This window comes from Benincasa hispida, chromosome 9 (assembly GCF_027475165.1).
Source record: "Benincasa hispida cultivar pf3 chromosome 9, pf3_genome.v1.1, whole genome shotgun sequence".
NCBI lineage: Eukaryota > Viridiplantae > Streptophyta > Magnoliopsida > Cucurbitales > Cucurbitaceae > Benincasa > Benincasa hispida.
In genome coordinates this window covers 29,966,615-29,985,231 of record NC_143486.1, presented here as the reverse complement: position 1 = coordinate 29,985,231, position 18,617 = coordinate 29,966,615, and the positions used below count along the sequence as shown (strand labels likewise).

The 18,617-nt window shown below is 33.9% G+C and overlaps 2 protein-coding genes across 2 annotated transcripts; one reads left to right on the top strand and one right to left on the bottom strand.

Moving 5' to 3' along the window:
- The first annotated feature begins 1,014 nt into the window (after positions 1-1,014).
- LOC120086995 (Far-red impaired responsive (FAR1) family protein) lies at positions 1,015-7,763 on the top strand. Its single transcript, XM_039043838.2, has 3 exons — positions 1,015-1,602; positions 2,733-3,154; positions 7,395-7,763. Coding segments are annotated over exons 1-3 (630 nt in total). The 5' UTR covers positions 1,015-1,601; the 3' UTR covers positions 7,602-7,763.
- Positions 7,764-9,457: 1,694 nt separating this feature from the next.
- LOC120086555 (pollen Ole e I family allergen protein) lies at positions 9,458-10,428 on the bottom strand. Its single transcript, XM_039043264.2, has 2 exons — positions 10,172-10,428; positions 9,458-9,942 (listed from the first exon to the last, which is right to left on the bottom strand). The coding sequence occupies exons 1-2, from the start codon at positions 10,306-10,308 to the stop codon at positions 9,603-9,605; spliced, it is 477 nt and encodes a 158-aa protein (XP_038899192.1). The 5' UTR covers positions 10,309-10,428; the 3' UTR covers positions 9,458-9,602.
- Between the last annotated feature and the right edge of the window lie 8,189 nt (positions 10,429-18,617).

The following is an 18,617-nucleotide window of genomic DNA, read 5'->3' as shown; positions in this document are numbered from 1 at the left end:
AAAATTCAAGGCATTCCAACACATATGGATTTTCTAGTACAAAGTTGATTACATTTCTGCTTTATTTAGGAAGAATTCTCAAACAACATGAACAGATTCACTGCATCATGGTCTCTTCTTCATCAAGTTTAAGGTTAATGTCGATGCAACCTGAAAGTCCTCTCTAAATCTGGCTGCTATTGGTGTTTCTATCCGTGATTCATCTGGTGTTTTGGTGGCAATGGCAACAACCAATTTGAATTTAATTTTTTAGGAGACATTAGTTGAAATTCGAACAATACTTGAAGATCGCAAGCTTGATGGCTCATATTCATACATACTGTAATAAAGTTGCTGATGGAATTGCTCAAGGTGCTAGAGATTGGCGTTTTTCTTGGATTTGGTGTTCTGATTTTCCTCCCTCAATTCTTCAATGGGTTGAGAAAGACTTTTACTCTCGTTGGGAGTGAGCATCATTCAATCAAAGTCAATTTTTTGGCGAATCTGACACCGAATCAACCATAGTTGATTTCCAAATTGACATTTTTTTTTTATTGTTACCTTAAATTGATCGATCGATTAGTTATCTTTTTCTAAAAAAATATTTAAACTGACCGATCGACAGTTTGATCGGTTCATAAATGCTAATCAAATTCGATGCTTAAACCAACCAATGACCAAAGATTTTAATTTTAGTCGGTCGACTCGATTTTTTGGTCTATGATACTCATCTTTAATGTTCGTGTTAGCAAACAATAAGGATATTGTATTAGTTGTATTGAGTTCTCATATGAAAATTCTTAAGGGGACATCAAGCCCTAATTTAATATCACACATATTAGTTTTTATTTATTATTATTATTATTATTTTTTATAATATGTAGTGTGAGGGAACCGAACCTTTAACTTTAAAGTCTATAATATAAATTTTATGCTAGTTGAGTTATATCATTTTGACAAATTTAACTTTCCTTAAGTGGCAACTTTTTTCATCGAAAATATAATGCTATGAAGTTCACCCTAAACCCAAAATATACCAAGGTCCAAATCTCCATTAATACACGTGAACCTTGGTATTTTTTGTCATTTCTTCCTTCCTTTCTTTTGTAGGTGATGCGATACACATATACTAATGATAGATCCACACATCTTCTACATCAAAAGTAGAATTGAAAATTATGATCCACACATCTTCTACATCAAAAGTGGAATTGAAAATTTTGGGAAAGGATTCCACTAGTGAAAATCGCTCCCAAGATCTTGCTCAAAATCAGGCCTACTTTTGTAAATTCAAGAACAGTTCCTTTACACAAAATCTGTTGCTTTTGCTTATACTTCAAAATTAGTTCTCGCCGTCAAAAATCCAGTTCTTCAATCGATCCAATACCGTAACCATCCAAACAAAAAGTTCAACGAACTCACAGTTCATTGGCAAAATTCTACGCCATTGCATCTCTTGATCGTTTCAATTAGCGAAGGGGAAGAGATTTCAGTGAAAACCCATCGAACCCGACTCCCGTTTTGAACCCAATTCCACTTCAAACTTAGAACGTTATCAATCTGCTTCATTTCATCTTTGATTTGGATGCAAAGCGCTCTCGAAGGATTAGGACTTTCTATTCAGTGAGTTCTCATAATTCTGTTTCTGGGGTTTCGTTTTGTCATTCATTTATCTAGACATTTGCTTTGTTGTGCATTCTCTGATTCTTCGCTGCTTAGATTCTGTAACGTTTGTAATTTTTTTTTAATCTTTGTTGTTCTTCAATCGAAGTTCATGCCCTAATCTTGCTACTAATTGAATTTTCCCACACGTCGTCTCTTTGGGTGGATTAAAGAGTAAGGCAGATTCTTGAAACTACCTGCATTTTCAATATTCTACATTGCTGATTGATATTAGAGTTAATATATACTTGAATTATTTCACTTAGGTTCTTCATACTGATTCAAACGAATGGTAATGGGTTTTTCCCCCCTCTATATATAAATATTCTGATTATTTTTCTTCTCCTGCTGTTTGAAGGAATGAAGTTACCTGTCATCCAGGGACAGTGGTGTCAATTTTTTCTTTTTTTAAACTTTTATGTTCTTGTTTGTTCCCCTATGATTAGGACTACCATGCTTTGCCGTTTGAGAAGACTTTTGTGTGCTTCACATTGTGAGTTGATAGAATCAAACATGATCAATAGCTTGTGATGGGAAGTTTTCCTATCGTAGAAGGCTTCTTTGAAACGAGGCTCAATCATGGGATAAGATAGAAGAGTCGACTTGTTTTTAAGCAGCTAATTTGAATAATGTTCTCCATCTATTTTTGTGACTGTTAATTTCCCTAAGGGTGTCTGTTTCTGTTTCTCTTCTTTGTTTTGGATTTTCATTTGTTTAGGTGGGGATACATTATGCTCGAAAGTTTGTTGCTTGATGCATTTATTTATTTTTCCATATTGAAGTTATTATTGGAAAAAAGGATATTTTGTGATCGAGAAGAGGTTTCACAATTCACATGCTCCCAAATATGGACAATAATTTCCTAACAGGCTTCCCCTTTCTTTGAGAGGGAACTTGCATTTCATCGATTAGTGAAAAGATCAAAAGAGGTTGAAATACTCACTACGTAATGTAATAAGTACTACAATTTGCATAGATTAATTGAAAATTATAATTAAGAAAGAAATTCGCGAGAGTATACTACTTATAATATAATTTCTTATACAATTAACTCATTTTCTATATTAGTAATGTTGATGAATATGTTGCAGTGAATTTAGACAGCGGATCAGGGCCAGCACACAACTCTATTGAAGTTAACACTCATGCAGCTGAAGGAAATGTAATTTTGGAGCCATATGTGGGTATGGAGTTCGATTCTGAAGATGCTGCCAGAAGATTCTATGCTGAATATGCCAGGCAAATGGGGTTTGTAGTAAGAACCATGCAGCGACGTCGTTCAGGAATTGATGGAAGAACACTAGCCCGGAGGCTTGGATGTAATAAACAAGGTTTCTCTCCCAATCATAGAGGAATTTATGGATTGGATAAAAAATCACGGCCTAGTGCACGAGAGGGCTGCAAGGCAACAATTTTGGTCAAAATGGAGAAGTCTGGAAAATGGGTGGTTACACGATTTGTGAAGGATCACAATCATCCCTTAGTTGTTTGTTCCAATGGTTTCAACAGTTCGGTGAGATATTCTGATTCTCTAACTTATGCTCTTCTTCCCTTACCACTGCCAGCACAAGAACAACAAGAAATAAGAAATTGGATTTTTTATTTTGTTTTTCCTGTTTTTTATGATTATAACTTTTAGTGTGACAAGGTAACACTACAAAGTTATAAATAAATGTATTTGAAAAACTAAGTAAAGTCAGCAAAAGGATAATGCATAGCCATTGTCAAAGCTGCTGATTCTTCTGCACAAGTATAAACAAACAATTCAACACAATGTAGGTCAATCATTAATATCAATGGCTCAGAGTGTTTCCTGAGAAGGATGCTAGTTATGTAGTACTTCTTAAAACTATGGGGTCTCTCTTCCATTTGTCATTAATTAATCATTCTGTTGTATAATCTAAGAACCACATGGTTTCCTATTAAAAGGGGTTTGGTTCGAAGTTGTAGGATGAGTTCTCTCCACCAATCAACTATGTTTCATGTTTGACAAAAGAACTGTGTTGAATTAGATGCTTTGATAGGACACATGAAGTTCCTTTATTTCTTATTTTCTTATTTTTATTTTTTTTAGTCTACCATGTGGGGTGGAGATTTGAACCTTTAATCACTTGGTTGAGCATATATCTTAACTAGTTGAGCATTACTTCTTTATTTATTTCTTTAGATCTATATAGAAGTAGAACTTCTCTTGGTCCAAAATGTGTATGTAACTTTTGCCTACAATGAAAAATGTATGGTTTCTTAGAAAACATTTGAAAGAATCCTCTTTATTTAATGGAAGAGAGTGGAGAAGAGTTATAGACTGCCTTATTAATCTGTATCATAGGAAGAAGGTTGGGTGAGTTAGTCAAGTAAAGTTTTCAGATATATATTTCCCATCTGTAAAATTAAATATGTTCATATTAGTTTCAGAGTTATTTGGTCACAAGGGATGGTTGCAAAAGTAACATTTGAGTGGCTAGAGCTATTTAGCGTACTTCATGTATGGAGAGGGGTGGACTTTTGGTAAGTGATCATGAGGAGTAAGGGGAGCTCTCAAATCTTCCCCTAGATATATATCCCTTTATTTTTCATCTGTAAAAGTAAAGATGTTCATTTAAGTATTAGAGCAACTGACTTTGGCATGTAACGTTTTGTGTGGCTATAGATTTTTTTAGCATACTTCCTGTATGGAGAGGGGTGGACTTTTGGTAAGTGATCTTAGGGGGAGCTCTCAAATCTTTCCCTAGATATATATCTCTGTATTTACTATTTGTAAAAGTAAAGATGTTCACCCTCAATGTGTCCTCTTTGCTTAGCTAACGGGGAAGAAATGCAACATCTGTTTTTTGATTGTTCCTTCTCAAGTAATTGTTGGTGGAAATTATTTTCTTGCTTCGGTGCGCGATGGGTTTTTGGGAATTCAGTTCTGGACAACATTCTTCATTTGTTGGTTGGCCCTTCTCTTGCCTACAGAGCTCAGATATTATGGGAAAATGCAGTTAAAGCTTTGGTTTTTGAGATTTGGTTTGAACGTAACCAGAGAGTTTTTCATGATAAATTTATAGATTGGCCTGACAGATGGGGATCAATCCGACTACTAGCTTTTACTTGGAGTTCACAATCCAAGCATTTTGAATATTATTCTATCCAGGATATATGTCTTAATTGGAATGAGTTTTTATTCTCTATGTAATCAAGACAAGTGTTTAGTTTGTTCGTAATCTCTGAATTATTGTATCTCGTATTGGAAATGATGAGGGTGCTATGGGGTTGTCAACATAGTTGAGATGTCTGGGTGCACCTACTGATCCTCAGTTTTCAATTTTCAATTATTGTATGCTTTGGTTTGATATTTTGTTTCTTTGTATTTTGTCTCATTGTATTTGAGTTATTGCTCTTTTCATTATATCAATGAAAAGTTCCGTTTCCATTTAAGAAAAAAAGGATGTTCATTTTATATCAGACTATCAAAGGGGGATAGTTGCTGGTAAAGAAACAGAAATTAGATTGGATGCTGTTGTGGAGAAAATCATTCAGGTCGGAGTTTGATGGTTGGAGTTCAAATTGTATAGTTAAGAAAATGTTATTGAACTTAGAGAGGAGAGACATAAATCCCTATGAAAAGGGATGAGTCATTGTTAAGAAATTGAAAGGAACCTGGTGAGTTCGGGAAAAAATACCACCAGCAAAGAAAGGTATTAGAGGAAGAAGGTAAGGAACAAGGTAAGGTGTTGGTGTGGAGTGGTAATATTGAACATGATAGAAGAAGGTAGAGCAAATAGTGGATGGTTTTACATAGTTAATGGATTGACACTTGTTTTTTATTTGCATTTGAGGAAATTGGGTATTGATATTCGATGATGCTAGTCTAGATGGATAGTTGCATCGAGTGTAAAAATAGTGGTGAAAGAATGAGAGAAATTGGAAGTTATGATGCTTTATTTGGGTGGGAGGTATTTTCATGGCGTTAATGGACTAAAGGGAGGAGGTTGATTGGACCCATGAAAGGAGGTACATTGTGCGAGAATCTCTTGCCCCTGCAACTAGAGACTATTGTAAAGGAACATTGCCATCGTTTTTAGGGGTATACTTTGCCACTATTGGAGGTTCTAGTTCAAGAGTTGATTTTGGTAACTCAATTTGTCAACATTCTTAAGGAAGAGATTAAGGCCAAATCATGGGTGTTCTAATAGAGAGTGGAAACAGCCCAAAGAAAAAAGGACAAGAAACAATGCAAAAGAATCCTTAATTAGGTAGTTCTCATGTGGTATTGGCGCCCTTTGGCTTATTTTAGCCCTTCACTACCCACCCAGCAGCCACTGCATAAAGGCTGGTCACAAATGTGAGGAATGGCTGTTGTTTTGGCTATGCAGAGATGGTGTCCTTATTCATTGGCACAGAGGCTTATGATCTTATACATTTATCAGTCAGTATATTGTTTGTCAGAAAGCAAGATATTTGGCTTTGACACTCATGGGACTTCTGCTATCCCTCTGCTGATAATGTGTTGGACGTCTCAATGGATTATTGTTTCTAGTTTGGTTATCACTCTAGGCATGTGATTCTGAACTAAGCTAAGTCCTCAGTTTTCATGCCTTTTCTGCGCTACTAATTGCATTGGACAGTGTTGCCTGAATCTACTTCCATGCACTCATTTTTTCATGTTTCACAATTCAGGAAGCCATTTGTTGTAGTTTTCTAGTTATCCCACTATAAAGAAACTTACTTGAGATATGGTTTTGGAGTTCAACTTGTTGAGGTCATAAAAATTGACACATTTACTCCTTTCTAATAGTAGCCAAGGTTGCAACATTCCCGTTTGCTCTAATTCGTTTCATCTCCCTTCTTTATGCATAGTGCATACTATTTCCTGGCCAAAGAAAAAGGACCATAGATGAGATGGTTTTGAAGTGTCAAATGTGTGAATGGGCAGAGTAGAGATTGGATAAGGTGATGGGACTTCCGTTAATGAAGGATTGTCGCTGATTTGATAACATATAACATAATAATTGAACTGATTAAAGAGAATCAGTTCTCCAATTTTGTTTTTATGCTTAATTGGTGGTACAGGACCTCTCAAGAATCAAAGAGAATTATCTCCACACTTGGGGTGGCTCTCCTTTCAAAGGAAAAATAAATATAAAGATCATTTGAAACAACGTTATCAACAATCTTCTTTTGGGAGTTGGGGCCTGAAAGAAATTGGAGTTCTTTGAGATATTTGTGTTCAAAGAAGGTAGGAGAACTTTTAGGAGATTTAGTGTAAAGAATTACATCTCTTTTGGGAAGGGTGATTACTTTAGTCTCCAAATGGAACTACTCTTTGTGGACCTTTTTGTAGATGCTATTTTAGATTGGCACTGATTGGAGTGTCTTTATCCAAGTTCCTGAGGGGTCTTGCGAACTTGTCATGCTCCTTTCAATGAAAGGTGTTTCATATCCTTCTTGAAAAAGGAAACACGATAGTTGCAAGAACCAGAGCATTAAAAGACGGCGAGGAGACGAGTTTATGATATTCAGAACTTAATCCCATGTCATTAACTTTCACTTTCAGATAGAAAAATGCAACATTTATATTATTAAACTAGATTAGATCTATCTTGTGATCATTTGAGGCTTATCTGGTGTTTGCAAAATGCAAAATATGAACTGTCTATTATTGTTGAAGCAAACCGAATCTACTTCCTTTATTTATTATCTTTGAAGTTCTTGGTATATTCAATGACTCAATCTTTCATGTGAAAGTGAATCGATATCGATATTTGCAGGGCGATAAAGATAAGAAGATCGAGGAACTCAAAATGGAGTTGGAGCATCAGGAGCAACTATGCATGGCTTATAGGGAAAAGCTGTTCAATTTTATCTCTAAAGTGGAGGAAGAAACAGAAGAATTATCTTCAAAAATACAAGTGATCATTGGCAATGTAAGGCAAGTGGAATCTGGAATGCAAAAACATTATCCATGTCGACAATAGTAAATTAATATGAATATGCAGAGAATTGAAAATTTGAGTCTCAATAATTCTTCTACATAATTTAGGAATGTACAGTAGTCATTGATGTATTGAACTGAAGATGAGAGTCTTGAACTCTTATATTATACATGTTAGTTAATGAATTTCATTACTTTTGACTTATTTTCGTTACTTCATATTTCAAATGAAGATTTGAAAACTTTTTTTTTTCTTTTCCTAATCACCATTTTTTTTAAAAAAAATGTGTCTTAATAAATATGTTGAGTTAGGCTGAAGTAGGCAGCATTAATGTCTTATATCAATAGATCACTTCAATGAGTGGTGTGCATATTTCTATACATATGAGACTTTCATATAATCCTTGTATGACTATAAATACCAAGTTCTAAACCCCACAAAATCATTGCAAAAGGAAAGAAAAATGACAACTCTTTTGTATTATTATTATTCTTAATAATACAAAAGAGGATAATGAAGAAATTACCTTTTTTTTTTGGAGAATCTCCTAATATTACAAATGATAAATCCATAAACCAGATGTAAAGCCGGTTAGTGACAAAGAGATTCCATCAAACAACTAATATTGATTACTTGGAGATATGTAGCCCTGTTGTGAAACCTATCATCATTCGAGTTTTACTTATAATGGCTCTTGCTCGTGATTAGAGTGTTCCACAAGTGGATGCTAACAATGTGTTTTCTACATGGATTGCTCTGAGACAGCCTTATAGAGCAACTTATTGGTTTTCAAAGTAATAATTCTACTCCTTTTGTTTGCTAACTTTTCAAAGCTCTTTATGAGCTCAAACAAGCACCTCAACTTAGTTCTTATCTTCACTTGTTGGGATTTGTTTCATAAAAAACTGACACTTTTCTCTTGTTTCGATATCATCAAAGTGAGTCTTGTTATATTTTGGTGTATGTTGGTGATATTATAACTACCGAGAGTTCTACTAATATTATTTCCAGCATGATCAAGTCTCTGAATGCTACGTCTGTATTAAAAGACCTTGATATCCTCGTAATTTCATAGGTGTTGAAGTGTCATGTCCACCTAATAATTTTTTAATCACAATCGAAGTAAATACTTGACTTGTTGCAAAAAACTGGTATAATAGGTGTCAAGAGCATTAATATTATTTTGACTAGTGGTCCTTTGTTGTTTGCTTCACATTTTGGGATTGTTTTAGTGTATATAAAGCAGGCCAGTTCATGCATTCTTCTAAATTAGTTAATTGGCAACTAGATAAAAGAATTCTTAAGTTATTTTAAAGGTTCTATTAAGCAAGGTTACATTATGTTCCTACTTTAACTTTATGGTTATGTCGATGCAGATTGGGTATCGACTCCAAATGATTGTAAGTCCAACTTGGGTTTTTCTATATTTTTTTGTGGCAATCTCATTTCTTGGGGCTTAAAAAAACAATCTATCATATCAAGGTGAATACAAGTGCCTTGACTGAGTTGAGATAAGTATTTCATCCTTTGGTGTGATGATCTCAGCATGTTCACGTCAGTGCTAACCCAATTTTACATTCTAAAAGTAAAACATGTGGATACTTAAATCTACTTTGTACATGATGTTGTTTTGAAAAAACAAAGTACTATTTAATATCTCATGTGGTTTCTCTGTCTAAAGACCGAACTCAATGTCCATGATTCTATGGTCATTGGATTAAAATGGCACGTGAGAAGTACGTGATCTGTCTCTTTCATTTATGTTATTTTGTTATTTGATTGATGTAATCTTTTACTTTTGATGTATTGTTCGTTGTGTAGCAACTTTTATACTTTACGCTTTTGGCTTTTTTCGTTAATTTGATATAACACAAATCATTACAGCAACAATTACAAACTTGGTCAAACATCTATCTATTGATAAAGATTATCAACTTGTTTGGCGAGACAATCCATCTAATCCTCCAACATTTATCTATCCCGAGCACTCCTAAACCTTAATAAAGCAAACGACAGTTAACGATTGTCTCATGAGACTAGTAGCTAATTACAAGACTCATTAGCAAAAGCAAAACGTCGAGACTGAAGAACAGCGGCCTCTTTAGAAACCAATGCTTTGATGAACAATGTCTTCACTTCCCAAGCCGAATATGGAAACTCCCTTCTTCTAGCATACGAATTCAACAATGCTACAGTTGCTTCCTTCACTACTCTACCGAACGCCTCCTCTTCTTCATCCGCCGCCGCCACCGTTGCAGCCGCCGCTTCCATTAACGTCATCTCAGATCCGTACCGTTCATGAGCTCTCGATCCGAAAATCTTCGCAACCGTCGCCGATTCCGGCGCCATCCGCGGCCAAGCCTCTCTCCCGCTACTCCAGAACCTGGACGCCTCAAACATACGATGGATCTCAATCCATCCGATTGATTACGGAAAAAGAAAAAAAAAGCCTAATGAAAATGTCAATGCGTCGAGGTGTTTGTGAAAATGTCAAGGAGGAAATCTGAATCGATTGTGAGTTTTCGAGAGGATTTCGACCTAATTTTGCAGCGTGGTTGAAGAATTAGTTTGTTTAAATGTATGTTTTTAATGAAAGGAAATGGAGATCTTACTGTGCAGTGCATCTTCCTCTGGTTCTTGAGAAGAGAAATCCAGGGCGGCGCGTTGATCCTGCTTCTGCGGCGACGGCGACGGCACCGGCGAAACAGAGGAGGAGGAGGAGAAGATTGAATAGGCGAGAAGAATCCATAGTCTTTTAGTCTCCAATTTGGGGGAAGAATTTCTCTAGATTTCTTCAAGAAAGTTTCAAAACCTTCATGTCCCGCTTTTGGGTTTTGGAAAAAGGTGGGGGATGGAACCTTTTTAGGTTAGTTATTATTAGGCTTAAAAACATTTTTTTGTCCTTGAACTTAATAATGATCCAGTCGCTATATTTTCAATTTTGTAATAATTTAGTTTCTGAATTTTAATGTGTAACAACTTAATCCTTGTACTTTTAAATTTACAATAACTTAGTCCCTATCATAAACAAATTTATCAAAATTAGATGTCAATTTTTTAATTATTTTATGATATAGACTTTGTATTTTATAAAAATATTGAGTCTCTAATTAGTTTATTGGTTTAGTTATGCAAGAAACCTTATTAAATCTTAACTCTATTTTCTACCGTAGGGACTAAACTATTATAAATATTAAACTACAAGGACTAAATTGTTAAATAGTAAAGTTCAGGGACTAAATTGTTACAAAATTAAAAGCTTAGGAACTAAAACATTACAAACCAAAGTTAAGAGACTAAATTATTACTTTTATGAAAGTTTAGGGACTAAAAGTGATTTTTAACCTTATTATTATTATTACTATTTTTGTACAAAAAGGGTGGTATCATCGATGGTTCATCTTTCCTTTCTTCTTCTTGTTTATTTCCCCCTATGTCTTTAGTGGTTGAATCTTATGCAAGGGAGGTGGTGAACATGCTAAACAATTGCTTGAAAGATTTTTAGTGAGGTAAAAGATGCAGTTGTCGAGATTAGAGATTTGACGAGTCGGTTAGATCCTATATCCTCATCGTTTTGTCGCTTTGCTCACTGTTTATGTAATGGCCTCAATGTTTTCATATATACAATTAACATAAGTTGAGATCATTGCTCAAAAAACATAATTTCTTAAACATTAAACCTCATGTTTTTCTATTAAAATCATGTATTACCAATGTAAATAAAGCTGAAACTAAAATTTAGCAGCGGAAATCATAAAATAACAACATAGTTTTAAGCATCATGTAAACATAAAATAGATATGTGGTTCTAAAATAATGAAATTAAAATTAAGGCAAGATGTCTCATGGCTCCTCCTCTTCAATGCCAAGATCATCCTCGACGATCTCATCATCATCTACATGACTACTTGAAAAAAAGTAAAATCACGAGAGGTAGTATAAAACTATTCTATAAGTGCTTCCCATCATAAGGAATCTTCATGCTCAATCACACATATCACATTTGATTGCATAACCTATCCTAACATATAGATCAGGAGACAACCTAACTGAACTTATTTGCACTTGCTTGCATATCTTTGTATACATATTCATATCCTTTCTTTGACATCATGCTATGTGTTGGGATTATAAAAGAAATGGTTGATGGGGTTATTGCACGCAATCATGCGTTGGACATGCTTAAACGCTATGCGTTTATGCCCATGCGTCAGAGGTCATGCGTTGGAATGAAAATGTGTTAATCTAGTATGCAATGACCATGCGTTCCTATCACAAGTTTTCTTGCCTTCTCGACAAGTATAACGAAAACGCAAGTTTCTCGGGTAATCCGAGGTCAAACACAGGGACTTATCACTCAATAATGCTTGTGAAGTAATGCGTTTGAGGCGATGAATAAAAGTAAAAAGAAGAAGTTTAATGGATATATACACTACTCCTACTCCTAACTAAACAGATAGAGCAATAGGAGATTTGCGATGAGAATTGGTAGAGACACAACAACCGTTAATGCATAGTAATGTTTATTATCTTAAATCGCTCAAGTAATCCCAGCTCGTCGCACTAACGCATCGCACACCTCTCGATGGTCAACCGCATGACTATATCTCTATAGTGCATGGTTGCGTTGAGCATAAGATTGTGCCTATCTCTAGCGACAATGTATACTTTGCTTTAGTGCGTTCCATCTCTTACCTTCTCAGGCAGTTAAACGTGGCTAATTAACTTATAGACAAGCATTGCAACAACCCATAGACAAGCGTTGCTATAGCCTTTCACAAAGTAAAGAGGATTAACTCACTATACTCGCACAACGCACACCTCTCGGTGGGTTACTACATACATCCTATCTCTAGGCTACACGATTAAGTATTCGATCGCCTTTGATAAATAAACGATGAAGGTAAATGATGATAAAGATAAAGATGATGAAGAAGATGGCATTGAAAGAATCAAGATATGCATTGATTACAAAATTCTTAATATCTTAAGCTAAAATGTAATACAATACAGAGGTTAGAGGAGAAATGAAAGACTCTGCGTCAAGGCTGCCGGTGGTGCCATAGATGAATGGTGGAGATATCTCTCTCGAGCTCTATCTTCGACGAAAGCTTCGGTCGTCACTCGGTCTGGTTGGTAGAGATGAAGAATTCTCACTGAAAATCTCATTCATGCTCTCATCTGTGATCACAAACCTTTATCTTGAGGTGGATGCTTTGAAATGAAGGTCCAAGGGGCTATTTATAGAGTTTAAATGTCGACAGCTATCATGATTGCGTTATGTCTCACTGTTGCCTTTGTCGCCGTATCGGCAATGTCACATCATCTTATCTTGTTGATACTCCCAAGGTATGCATCCGAGCTTGATTCAACTAAAGTATCAATGCGTTCTACCCATCTTGCGATCGTCCTTCTATTATGGTTGTCACTCCATGGCCGCAATCTCCAATTGATCATCGCAACTTTCATGCGATGGGCGCATTCGATCACTGCAACTTCCATGTGATGGACGCATGCGATCACCCCATGTATTCATTTATGCGATAGCTCGGTTTTCAGCACATGCGTTTGTCTTTGCGGTCGTCTGGCATCAGCGTATGTGTTTATCTGCGATTGCTTATTTCCAACGCATGCGTTTGATTCCTGTGATAGCTACAAAAATAGACACTTTGGCATGGAGTAATGCATAATATTGGGGTCAATGAGGATTTAGGTGCTAATCGATGCAAAACTCAATTTTTTGCAAATTCTAAGTATTATCACCACATTTTTCTACTTATTAGCCCTCATAATTCTAAATAAAAGGCTTATAATAACTGGCATTTCTGCCAGTTATAACTATGCAGAAAATACCCCATACCATAATCGTCAATTCCACATGTAATATTTACAAGGTAATTGTCCCTTATAAATACCATTAACATGAACTAATTTTGTTTCCTAGGCACAGCCATATAGTAGAAACCATACTTATTATATCATGCACCTTGTTGCATAATAGGGGTGTTCAAATGACCCGACAACCTAAACAACCCGGACTCCCAACCCAAATTATAAGGGTTGGATTGCATAATAGAGTTGGGTTGGGTTGGAACTTATAAATATTATACCTTATATATATTTTTATGATGTTTGTATGAAGTTTGTAATAGATATCTTAGATTTTGATATTTAACATTTATGTTTTATGAAATTTTAATTATTAGTATGTGATGTACACAAATTTAAGTATTTTAAGTTAATAAAAAAGATAATAAAAAATAAAAAAAAATAAAAAAAATAACTCGACAACCAACCTAATCTAACTCGAATTTTAAGGGCATGGATTGAGGACCTTGTTCGAGTCATTCGGGTTGCCAACCCAACCCCTACTGCATAACATAAGTGCTTAAGTTAGATATTTCATACATAATATATTCTTACTTAATTCCATGATACATAAGACTGTTTACTAAACTTCAATGCAATATAACACACAATTATGACATGCTTGGGATTTAGAATTCAGATTTGGTCTCTAATGGATCTGACCATCCCCTGCGACTTGACTACTATTGTCCTGGGTGTGTTATGCCCTAGTTTATTTTTTGTGTACTTTGTATTTTGACTATATTGTACACCCCACTAACTTTAGATCAAGTGGGAGATTGTTAGGGTTGATGCCTTAAATCTCGTAGGGTCCTATAGTTTGTAAAAATTGTTGAACAAACTATTTATGTATTTAATAAAATATTTGATATTTTATTCATTGTCTATAAAATATTTGATGTTTTAGTTGCATTAACCACAAACCAATAAACTGACATCTAAGGTTATCTTTGTAACTTAAACATATATGTGGAAACATATAGGTGGATCATGTTTAAGTGATAACCTAAATGGTCTGTAGTAGATGGATAAGGTTGGGACCTTATCCTGGTGACACTATGAGTATGACCCGCTTTGTAGATGTTACAATTGTTGTAAAGTGATACAAATGACTTGATCTTGATCATTTATGTATTAGACATACGAGCAGGGATATTTTATACAAAGGAGTTTGTATAAGACCGGACCATGAAATGTTTAGTCTCATTATATAACACCATTCATAATAGAGACTTGCATTTCACCAGGATGACTGTAGGTAACATGACCTAATTCCTGAGTGAGTTGTGAACTCCTACCTATGAGGGCGGTTCTTTGATTTGTATGGGTAAGAATGGTCAGATCGCTGACTCAACAAGTCTATCATTTTAGAGATTCATCTGATTGGGGAGCTGGTAAGACAACTACACAAGATAAAATTCATTCCTTCCCTAAGGCTGGGGTAAGTAGATAAATTACACCCTCTTCTGACCTGAGAGGGGTTTAGTCATAGTAGGACTATGGTATATTGTTCATTAGATGGATCAGTGGTACTTAAAGAGTTAGATGTAACTACTAGGGTAAAACGGTAATTTGGCCTAACTGTACTTGCAAGCAATTTGTGAAGGGTCATCATACTGTTGATTGGTTATATCCAATGAACACAGAAATATATCTGTAGTGCGAAGAGTGCCCGACAGTTAACGAATGATGAATAATGTAATTAAAGAGTTTAATAATTATTAATGTACTATTGGAGCTTCAAGCTACAGGTCCATGGGGTCCCCTTGGTAGCTCAATAGGATTTAGTTGAGAATCAGTTTTTGGATTAATTTGAATTGTTCAAATTGTTCAAATTAATATAGGGATTAATTATATATGATATAATTAAGTTGTTTCAATTATATGTGATATATTTGTCATAATGTATTTGATATTTTATAGCTTAATGGGAGGAATTAAATATTTGAATGAGATTCAAATATATTTACTATGAATTGGTTTCATAGTTGTTAAATTAATATAAATATGATTTATATTAAATGTCACATAATAGAGAAAAGAAACTATAGTTTATATTGTATGTGATACAATATTAAAACTATAGGTTATATGTTATATTTGATATAACATATAATTATATATATATATATATATGTATGTATGTATGTATGTATGTATATATATATGTATGTATATGTATAACATGATAAGTTAGTTATCATATTTATATTTATATTATTATTATTATTATTTTGATAATAAGGAAGAGAGTTACCCATCTTTTCTCTCCACCCACATTAGTGGGGTGGTTATTCTATTTGGCAAAAGAGTATAAAAAGAAAATTGTTCGTGAGAAAAAACGCGAAGGAAATTACAAGCAATACGATATGCATTTAAATCTAAATTCCAAATTTGGCCCCTAATGGCCTTGACATGCTTTTTAAGAGTGAAAATTGTCCCCCAAACCAACACGAGTCTTTCCAGGATGTTTTGTCCCCACTCATATGCATCCTAGGAAAATTTTCAGGATGTCACCCAACATAGGGTTGATACAAGTAGCCATCGAAAATGAAGGTGCACTTTATTGGTATAGGTAGTAACTTTCAATTATTTAAGCCTTTCTTAGCCATACTTTCATATCCTCAAAATCCCTCTCATTCAGATGTGATATCGGTTTATTCATGTACCCTTCCTACACTCGGGTCGTTACATTTATTGATGTTTTTTACATGCCAAGAAAATATTTTTATTGACGGTTTTTAAGCATCAATTATACACTTTCATTGACCTTTTTTGCCCGTCAACTATATCAATTTGAAAAAAATAAATAAAAAATATCGAGGGTCATTGGGACCCTTTGTATGCAACCTGTAATCGATCCTAAAACAAGCTTTTAATATGAAATTTTCATTTACACTCATTGTACCTAACCTTTAATTTATACACAAACAAGAAGATACACCAAATCACTTACCTAAAGTTTGTAGCACAACTACAAACCAACAACTTCAAACAACTCTTGCAAAACAACAACTTTACACAACTGCACTTAACTTCTGCAAATGCAACTACTTTACATAACTTCTGCAAACTACCAACTATACACCCAACTTTTCAAACACACATGACTATGTTATTTGAACAAGACAAATTACAAAGTGTATCATTCTTCCTAATGCCAACAATTACAAAACCAGGTTAACAACTACACAACTACTTCAACACCAATATCTACATAGATATCTTGCAATCCATCAATTATACACAATGCCAAATTTTCAATAACACATATCTAAATTCATATCATTATAAAATCTCATTGAAACAAGTAACATATTTAATAAACTTACTGTCCAACAAATCAACCAAATAATTTTTATTAATCAACCAGTAAAACAATGTTTTACAAACAATCAATATCTAAAATATGATCATATAATACCTAATCCTACCAAAATTGACATCGTATTTCATATCATATTCCATATATACTAAACCATTGAGGTATATATAACAAAAATCTATCAAATGTAGCGTCCTATAAAGTCACAATACTCAACTCTTACCGTCTAATTCCAATCTACTATAAGGTGTTTATCTCGTTAACTGCAAATAAACAAGTAAATTAATTTATTGAAGAAATTATACTAAGTGTAAATATTATAGTTAAAGAAGATAATCTAAGACAATGCATACCACGTCTTTAATTATTTCGCTATTGTGTTTTACCATGTTGCGCATGAACTTCATAATAGTACCCACATTCCATACTACTTGATTGTGAAGCACACTATATGTACACATATATTTCAACCCACGTTATAAGAAAACAAATATTTTAATCAAACATATATTATCATTTAATCAAAATTGAAATGCTACCTTAATAGGGACCTAAGTAAGAGGTCGAGGTCTCAAATTTGTTCGAGTATAAAACAATTTTATGGCCTTAAAAAAAAACAAACACACAAGATATCAGAATGTTTACATAATATACATAATGTGAAATAACTATTAAATACTTACGTATTGACCATAGTCTTCACCTTTAATTTTAAATGAGGATGGTCATACCACTTCTAAAGTTAACAACATAATACACTTAACCCATCTCTAAATATATAAGTGACTACCATAACTGCAGGATAGTCATTCCACTCCTAAAGTTACCAATAGAATACAATTTACCCACCCTTAAACATATAAAAGCATATATAATTAAATTTCAATGGTAGATTTAACGAGATCGAAATATATTACACAGTACGTAGAATTAACGTTTTATAAGAAAGAAAATTATCTAAGTGACTACCATAATTGCAGGATAGTCATTCCATAGCTAAATTAATCAACCTATATAAGTCATTCCTAAAAAAAGTGAAGTATATAAGTGACTACCATAACTGCGATAGTCATTCCGTAGTTAAATTAACCAACATATATAAGCCATTCCTAAAAAACAAATCATATAAGTGACTACCATAACTAGAAGATAGTCGATCCATAGATAAATTAATGAACATATAGTCATTCCTGAAAAAGCAAACCTATGTGACAACCCACATTATACTAATATAAGGAAGTTAAATAAAATTGGGGGGAGGGAGTCACCCTTAACTTAAATTAAACTTATGACAAAACATCTAAGTGAATAATTTGAATCTTATATATTAATTTATGTAAAAACTTTATCCTTAATTTTTTGAAGGCATTTTTTTTAGAAATATACTATAGGATATAGGGGTCAATAGGTAATTTTTTTGGGCATTGGACATCGATTCTTGCGACTTCTTTAATTTAAAGCCCATCATATCATATTTTACCAATATCATAACAAGTACTCGAGGATATTGTGTACCTCAATCTTGCTTCTTTAGAAATTCATATTTTATCCAATAAAATATCATTTTAGTCATTGTATTTTGAATTTTGTTACATTTTAATTAGTTCTTTTACTTTCATTAATTCTCAAATTAAGTTCATGTGTTTTCAGTTTGTTCATTACTTTGTTAAAGAAAACAAAACTCTATTAGTATGTTCATTATAAATTTTAAACATATATCCATAGTTTAATTAAAAAAAAAAAAAAAACAAATCAGAAATCTAATTCAATCTCTTGCAAAGTAACATTAGAAACTAAGAATCCAACAACAAACACAACAAAAATTCCGCAAAACAACTCATACGCCACATATCGAAATTGGTTTA